The sequence below is a fragment of the Bos javanicus genome, chromosome 29 (assembly GCF_032452875.1).
Source record: "Bos javanicus breed banteng chromosome 29, ARS-OSU_banteng_1.0, whole genome shotgun sequence".
NCBI classification, from domain to species: domain Eukaryota; kingdom Metazoa; phylum Chordata; class Mammalia; order Artiodactyla; family Bovidae; genus Bos; species Bos javanicus.
In genome coordinates this window covers 45,802,261-45,810,532 of record NC_083896.1, presented here as the reverse complement: position 1 = coordinate 45,810,532, position 8,272 = coordinate 45,802,261, and the positions used below count along the sequence as shown (strand labels likewise).

General features: G+C 58.1%; 1 protein-coding gene across 3 annotated transcripts; it reads right to left on the bottom strand.

Annotated features, from left to right (window-relative positions):
* Positions 1-5,090: 5,090 nt before the first annotated feature.
* Positions 5,091-7,869, bottom strand: GSTP1 (glutathione S-transferase pi 1). 3 transcript variants are annotated; one of them, XM_061407192.1, is made up of 7 exons: positions 7,665-7,869; positions 7,520-7,555; positions 7,006-7,112; positions 6,825-6,912; positions 5,705-5,808; positions 5,502-5,609; positions 5,091-5,338 (listed from the first exon to the last, which is right to left on the bottom strand). In XM_061407192.1, coding segments are annotated over exons 1-7 (633 nt in total). In that variant the 5' UTR covers positions 7,666-7,869; the 3' UTR covers positions 5,091-5,149. The 3 variants fall into 3 exon arrangements, with proteins under 3 accessions (XP_061263176.1, XP_061263174.1, XP_061263175.1); XM_061407190.1 differs by having other exon boundaries at positions 7,006-7,193; positions 7,520-7,752; XM_061407191.1 differs by having other exon boundaries at positions 7,006-7,173; positions 7,520-7,752.
* Between the last annotated feature and the right edge of the window lie 403 nt (positions 7,870-8,272).

The following is an 8,272-nucleotide window of genomic DNA, read 5'->3' as shown; positions in this document are numbered from 1 at the left end:
AAGTTACTATGTCCAGCCACACCCAAGGGATAGGAGATTGACTCCAAATTCTGACAGGGAAAATGGATCTGTAGACATATTTGACAATTCTCACAGTCTCTTTCAGCTGAAATCACAGAAGCTCAACTCCAAACAAGAAGCATGTCTGAGGTCACGTGAACAAATCAGAGGAAGGACATGGCCTCTGGGAGACTGGAATCATAGCTGAAAACTCTCTCTCTCTCTCACACACACACACACATGGGCTCAACTCTCTCAGCTATAAACAACCCCACAGTCTGCTCTGAAGTCACACCCTCACAGACTCTTTTTGTGCAGGGGCTGTGCTGAGCCTTCACTGCGGCGGGTGGGCGGGCTCAGAAGGTGTGGTGCACAGGCTTAGTTGCCCCGTGGCATGTGGGATCTTAGTTCCCTGATCAGGGATTGAATCCGTGTTGCCGGCATTGGAAGGCAGATTCTTAACCCCTAGACCACCAGGGAAGTCCCCTCACAGACTTTTGTGAAGAAAAGAAAGCTCTGGTTGCAGAGGAAGCTCCTGGTGCCTGGCCAGCACTGCCCTGCCTGGGTCAGGGAAGGACTCTGATGGGCCCAGCTCCCTGCCAGGGCTCAGCCCTTGGACCACACTGTGCCCGGGGCTAGGGCTTGGGTTTGGGTCACACGTGTATGGAGGGCAGAGGCTGGTACCAGCAGCAGACGATGAAGGCTCGCAGAGTCAGAGGAAGAGAAGCCCACAGACATTACCAGGTTAGAGCTGAGCGACCAAGTCAGCTGTGTGTCTCAGTCTCCCCGAGCCTGATTTATGAGCCCAATTACCAGTTGCCTTATTTTTGGCATAAGAGGAAAAAGCCACTGCTTCAAACTCTCAAAATGGTAACTTTCCACTCTCATTGTTGTTTACTCACTAGGTCATGTCCGACTTTTTGCAACCCCATGGACTGTAGCCCAGCAGGCTCCTCTGTCCATGGGATTTTCCAGGCAAGAATACTGGAGCGGGTTGCTATTTCCTCCTCCAGGGGATTTTCCTGACCCAGGGATGGAACCCACGTCTCCTGCATTGGCAGGTGGGTTCTTGAACACTGAGCCACCAACTTTCCCCAGATGTGGCCTAAACAGTAGGTCTAGCTGGAGACTTAAACATACTGAGCCCAAATCTTTGAGAAACCACCATTTTCTCAAGGTTGACACACTTTTGAGCCAGAACCCAGCTGGGGATCAGCCAATGGGCGAACTAAAAGCCTTCGTTTATTTTCTCCCCTAGATGCTTCTCTTAAGATCAAGGCTCAGGCAAGTAAGTTGGAGGAATAGTAATCAGAGCTCGCGGGATCCTGGGCTATTTTCCTGACTTTGTGGAAAATCCCATCTGGAGATGTATAGGCTCCCCACCCCCACCCTGGTGGAAAGTCTTCCAAGAGGAAGATTTGGAGTTCAAGTTTTGCTGCCAAAAGCACTTCCTGGACAAATACTCAACAGTTCTTGGGGGTAAACGTCTCCATAGGGTCATGAGAGGATCCTCCCAGTTATTCGTGCTCACCCTGGTTTAATTTCCACATGTTTGCAGAGCTGGTTTCCAGCCTCTCGGCCTTGAAAGCAAACTGCAAAGCAGGCCAGCGGTTGAACATGACCTGTGCTCTGGCTTCTAAAATTCCTGTGGCTCCCTCTTGATTGCAATCAGGAAATTTAACAAGTCACTAACATTAACATTGCAAATAACCACTCCCGTTGACGGCTAGATTCGTGCAAAGCACATTTGAGAGCATTTTCTGGGGCTCTTTGGGAAAGAATGTAGGCTAGGCCGTCAGTCTGCCTGGGTGCAAATTCCAGCTCTGACCTCAGTTTTCTCATCTGTAAAATGGAAGTTTTAAGGCCCACCAAGTGTCTGGCACACAGAAGGTGCTTGGTAAACACTGTGGCCTTTCGTGATGTCAGAAGAGGAAACAGGCCCAGAGAGGGTATGCTGCTGCTGCTGCTAAGTCGCTTCAGTCATGTCTGACTCTGTGCGACCCCATAGACGGCAGCCCACAAGGCAAGAACACTGGAGTGGGGTGCCATTTCCTTCTCCAATGCATGAAAGTGAAAAGTGAAAGTGAAAAGTGAAAGTGAAGTCGCTCAGTTGTGTCCGACTCTTCGTCTGCGACCCCATGGACTACAGCCCACCAGGCTCCTCCATCCATGGGATTTTCCAGGCAAGAGTACTGGAGTCGGGTGCCATCGCCTTCTCTGCAGAGAGGGTATACACCTGGGGAAAGGCAGCCAGGGCTCCAGGGCTGGGAAAAGAGTCTTCAGGTGGCTCACCAAGTGGGCTCGGGGGCAGTGGGCTGGAGGCGGGGAATGGAGCCTAAGCTAGAGCCATCCAGGACCTTGACAGAGCCAGGAAAAGGTGGTGCAGGCCAGAGACGAGCCTGGGAAGGACTCAGCTGACGTCCCTGCAGCTTCTGGAGTGGCGGCAGAGCAGGGCCCATAGGCTGAGACCTAGACTCAAGGCCCCATAGCAGGCTGGGCTTCTACAGGTCAGCGGTGACTCCCTAAACCCCTAACCCCCAACCTCCCTGATCTAATACCCCAGGGAGGGAGATTATCGAGTCTCAGAGCTGCCACCAAAGGGCAAACCCTCACAGAAACTGGGATCAACCCCTTTATTCCACCTCTTCTGACCCAGCTGCAGCTGGTTGAGGACTGGGAGTGCCCACAAGGACTGGCGTTTTGAGTCTGTAACTGCTTGTCCCTCCTCCCCAGCTGGAGAGCAAATCCGATCAACAGGCTTTAAATGTTCCAGTGCCCCCCCTCATTTTTTCCCCCTGCAACTCTTTATTTATTTATTTTTGGTTGCACTGGGTCTTTGTTGATGCACCCGGGCTTTCCCTGGTTGTCGAGAGTAGGGTCTACTCTTCACTGCGGTGCACAGGCTTCTCATTGGGTGCCTTCTCTTGTTGCAGAGCACGGACTCTAGGTGTGTGGGCATCAGTAGCTATGGCAGAGAGGCATAGCTACTCCTTGGAATGTGGAGTCTTCCTGGACCAGGGATCAATCCCATGTCCCCTTCATTTGTAGACGGATTCTGTGCCATCAGGGAAGTTCCTGATCCAGCCTTTAAACTGGAACCAGTTTCACTTCCACCCCGACCCTGAAAGGCTGGAAGCCCAACCTGTTAGGGTTCCTGTCTCCATATAATTGAGTGGGGGAAGGGGGTCACCAGAGTTACCAGCTCGCAGGGCACCTGGTAACTGTAGTCACCCTGGACCGGGATATAAAAAATAGTGGTTCAAGCTGGGAGAGTTGTAACAAGCACAGGTTCTGGGACCAGAAAGCCCAGGTTCGAATCCTGGCTTGTGGCGTGTCTTAAAGGAGGTTGCGGGCTTCCCTGGTGGTTCAGATGGTAAAGAATCTGCCTGCAATGCAAGAGACCTGAGTTCACTCCCTGGTTTTAAAAGATCCTCTAGAAAAGGAAATGGCAACCCACTCCAGTATTCTTGCCTGGAGAATCCCATGGATAGAGGAGCCTGGTGGGCTAGTCCATGGGGTTGCAAAGAGTTGGACACGACTTAGTGACTAAACCACCACCACCACAGATTTTGATACTTTCGAGTTGTGATGCTGGAGAAGACTCTTCAGAGTCCCTCAGACAGCAAGGAGATCAAACCAGTCCATCCTAAAGGAAATCAAGCCTGAATATTCATTGGAAGGATTGATGCTGAAGCTCAAGCTCCAATACTTCGGCCACCTAATGAAAAGAACCGACTCACTGGAAAAGATCCTGATGCTGGGAAAGATTGAGGGTGGCAGGAGGAGATGACAGAGGATGAGATGGTTGGACGGCATCACCGACTCAATGGACATGAGTTTGAGCAAACTGGGAGACGGTGAAGGTCAGGGAAGCCTGGCGTGCTGCAGTCCATGGGGTCGCAGAGTCAGACATGACTGAGCAACAACAAAGGTGAGTCAGCAGCGTCTCCCCCGGGGCCAAGGGAGGCAGAACGGAACTTGATCCAGTCTCTGACCTCACGGGGGAGGGCTGGAGGGGCGACACCTGGGCAGGCCAGACCCCACAGAGTGGAGAGGCAGAAGTGCCCAGGGAACCTGGAAGAGGGCTGAGGGGCATGACTGTGGGGGGTGGCAGGGAAAGTGGGGGAGGGGAGGTGGAGGCAGGGAAGTGGGTCGTCAGCAGCACAAAGGCAGGGAGGGGCGGGAGAGGTGGGCTGTCTGGAGAGCAGAGAGCAGCTCTAAGGGTGAACCAGGTGGCTGGGGGCGGGGAAAGTTCTGGAAACCAGAGAATTCAGATGTAGGAAGGCCTGGCAGGCTCATCATTCTGAGGACTCTGCCTGGAGAGCAGCGAGGAGCCATGAGAGCTCTGCGTTGGGAATGCAGGCCTTCTGGAATTATCTGCCTCCACACTGTCCCAGGAGCAGCAGGAGGCCTTGGACAGGCTGAGCAGTCACAGCCTTGCAGGAAGGAGACTTGAGCTGGGCCTGGGCAGGTGGTAGGATGCTCCCATGGTGGGAGGGGGCGCTGACAGAGGCCCCAGGAGCTGGAGGACCTTGACTAACCCCCTCCCAGGTCCCCAAGCAGCACGGCGTGCCCAGAACTCCCAGGGCGGTCTTCAGCCACACACCTGGGCCCTGCTGGCCACCTGCCACACTGCCTGCGGGTGACCGTGGCACATATGAGAACAGGCAGCATGGACACGCGTGTGAAACCCTCAAGGGTGTGTGTCACTCCAAGTGGTTCGTGTGCACAGCACCGGAGAGAGCAGAGACCAGTCACCCTGCCTGTGCTGGGTGACAGAACCCATCACGCAGCTGTCAGGAACTGCGCATTCCCTACACGGAGGCCCTTTTCTCAGCTGGAGAGGGTTCCCAGGTTGCCGAGGCCCTGGGGAGGTCAACCTCCTCCTGCAGGCAGCCCTCCAGGGTGGATCTTGCAGGTGTGGACTCTCACCTTCCTCTCTGGACCTGGAACTCCTCTTTGTGTCTTGGCAGCTCTGAGGGCCTGAAGCTCTTTCAAGGCCCAGCCCAGCCCTCATCCTCTTTGAGACAGTCTGGGAAGGGCTGGGGATCCCCAGTGGCCACCCGGTCCCTCAGTGACCACAGCACAGCTTTCCTCTCACCGTGTTTATTCGTCTCAAGGGCAGCCCCTCTCCCAGGGGAGGCTGGGCTCATATTTTGCGGCTTCCAAAGATGGGACGGTTCACATGCTCCGGGGAGGCCAGGAAGGCCTTGAGCTTGGGCCGGGCACTGAGGCGGGCCACGTAGGCTGAGAGCAGGGGGAAGGGGTCCAGGCAGCCGGGGACCAGCACCTGATGATTGAGCAGCAGGTCCAGCAGGTTGTAGTCGGCGAAGGAGATCTGTAGGGCAGGGGGCGGGAGGGCTTGAGTGGGATCAGGAGAGAGGGGGCGCTGCTTGAGGGGGCAGAACACTGACTGCTCCAGGAGCCAGTCACGGCCTTGCTCTGGGCCTCGGTTTGCCCATCTGAGAAATGGACCTCCAATGGCTGGACCCAGTGCTCACCTGGTCGCCCACGATGAAGGCCTGGCCCCCCTGATTCTGGGACAGGAGGGTCTCGAAAGGCTGCAGGTGCACCGGCAGCTCCTGAACATATTGGGCTTTGTCCTCCTCCTGTGAAAGGAAGTGATGCCTGCGGTGGTCTGCGGTGGGCCTGGGCCCGGGCAGCCTCCCCGCCCCAGCCCTGAGCGCCGGCCCCAGCGGCTCACGCGCTTGTGGTGAATGAGGTGGCCGCAGTGCCTGCGGAGGTCTTCCAGGCCGTCGTTCACCATGTCCACCAGCGCCGCCTCCCGCTCGTCTGTGCCGTAGAGCCCTGTGTCAGCGGCCGGGCGGAGGGTCACGTTCTGTTCAGGCTGGGGTCTGGCCCACTCAGTGCTCCCCTCTCCCCCGAGACCTGAAGGCCTCAGGTCTGGACACCCAGGTCTCCTGCTCTGGGGGGTCCACTCTGCCCAATTCTGCCACTCCCGTCTCCACGAGCCTAAGGAACGTACCCAGCAGGAGCCCTGGCGCTCGTCTTTGAGACCAGACCCTGGTCCCTGGGACTCGGGAACTCCCAGCCCAAGCCACCCCCGGTTCCTCCTCCAAGCTGTCTCCCTGCAAGGGCCAGCCAGGCTCTGATTACGCCTCCCCAGGCCTGAGGGGTGCCCGGTTGTGGGGCCTGGCCAGAACCTGGCTCTGCAGACTGTCATGTCCCTCTGAGTGCAGGACTTGCATGGGGCAGGATGGCGAGAGGCAGGCTACACCAGAGGCCCCCGTCCTCTCACCCTGGCTCTCGAAGAAGTCAGGGTGGGCCTGGGCCTGGCTGCTCCCACTCCCTTTCCCTGACTTCCTTGATGTGGGATCCCCTTCCCACATCCTCCTGTACCCACCCCCCAACCCCCAAGCTGGCCGAAAAAGAGGCAGTCACCTCCCCAAGCCACATTCCTGCCACCCTTGAAACAAGGCCACAGACCTGCTCATTGTGTGCACCAGGCTTTGCAGATTCAGGTGAGGCCAGGCAGGAGGAGACCGGCCTTGAAGCTCCTGGTCACACCCACAGTGACTCTAGACTATAGCAGCATGTACCTTGTGGTGGCCAGTGACCACCTCTGAGCTGTCATCCAGGAAGCGATGAACCCAGGAGGGCTGCCGGCCCAAGCCATGTGGTCCCTGCCCTGGGGGGGCTGGAAGCCCCAGCCCTGTAACCTAGAACCCTCCTAACCCAGGCCCTGCCCCTTCCTCTAGGGCCATCTGGCCCATCCCCCAGCCGTAGGACCAGATCCCAGGACATCTGGGTGGGACCCTTCAGGAGCTTTCCTGGACTGGGCTGCCTTCAGCCTCGGGACTCACCAAAGGAGCGGCCCAGGTGTCGCAGGATGGCATTGGACTGGTACAGGGTGAGGTCTCCATCCTGGAACTTGGGGAGCTGCCCGTACAGCTGGGAGGGGTGGGGCACGGCTTGGTAAGGGACACTGAGCTCAGCTGCCCCCTACTCAAGGGTTGCCCCACCTGTCTGGGCGCCGTCACTCACGCAGGAGGCCTTGAGTGGGCCCTGCAGCCAGCTCTCCTTAGTGACGACCTCCTCCTTCCAGCTCTGGTCCTGGTCGGCTAGCAGCATGCGCAGGGCCTCGCAGCGCCCTGGGGGAGGGGAGGATGGGGCAGTGGGGGTGGGCAGAGACCCCAACCTCGCAGCAGCCCCCTGTCAGGAGTGGATGGGAGCTGGATGTGGAGACAGGACACAGACCAGAGTCTGAGCCCCCTGAGAAGATGAGCAGCGGATAAAGAGTGCAGCCCCCGGCCCCCACAGCGTCTGGGCCAGGGGACAGGGTTGGAGGCCCAGCCCACTTCGCCCCAGGGAGGGACCCGAGAGGGAGGAATAGAGCGCACCGCCCGCGGGCCCCCTGCCCCCACAAAGGACGCTGCGGCGGGACCCCAGCCCGCGACCCCGCCCCGCCGCCCCGGGGTCCCGCCTCCGCCTCGGGCGCTGTCCAGACTGCGCGTCCTGCCGGGGGCCCTTCGCCCTCCTAAAGGAGCAGCGGCCGCACCTCGGGTCGGGAAGTAGACGATGGTGTAGGGCGGCACTAGGGTAGGCAGACAGACCGGACGATGCGGGAGGATCGGGGGTCAGGCCGCCCGGGCAGGAGGTGGCTCGGCCGGCCCCTTCCCCCACACGGTCCAGACCCTACTCACTGGAGGCGGCGGAGTTCAAGTGTGGCAGGAAGTGGGGAGGACCCAGAGGCCGTATATTTAAGGTCCTGCTCCACCCCGACGCCCCACCCCGGGAATCCGCCGAGTCACCGAGCGGATCTGGGTTGGGGCGAGGTGTGGGTGTGGTGAAGCCGGGCCGGAGGGGCCCACCGGCTCTCCGCAGCCGTGCACCTTGCCTGCTGTGCAGCGGTTTTACAAGAGGCTCCCACACTCAGCACCGGGCCGCCACTACCGGCCTCCTCACCGCACCTGAACACAGCATCCTCAGGGCCCCCAGAGGGCCAGGACTGAGCGCCCCAGCACCGGCACACAGTAGGTGCTCCATAAATGCTTTTTGCTTGAATGAATGCTATTTCAATAAACACCCATTTCCGCAGCCTGTCTCCTTTATAATAATAGCAAACCCTCAGGGACTGAGGGCTGCCGCTGAGAAATTTACACCTATTACAACCCTAAGACTTGGTCCTGTTCAGATCCCATCTTACAGAGGAGGAAACTGAAACACAGAGTGATGTTCCCAAGGTCAGAGGGCTAGTGAATACATCGGGTTGGATTCAGGGCATCACCTTCAATCCTCACGGTCTTCTGCA

What these genes read in the sequence shown, in the direction of transcription:
- GSTP1 (XM_061407192.1), bottom strand. An exon ending in ACCTCATTCACCACAAGCGC is followed by an intron (nt 5,610 to 5,704) that starts GTGAGCCGCTGG and finishes TTCCTTTCACAG; the next exon opens with GAGGAGGACAAAGCCCAATA. An exon ending in CCTTCATCGTGGGCGACCAG is followed by an intron (nt 5,339 to 5,501) that starts GTGAGCACTGGG and finishes CCTGCCCTACAG; the next exon opens with ATCTCCTTCGCCGACTACAA.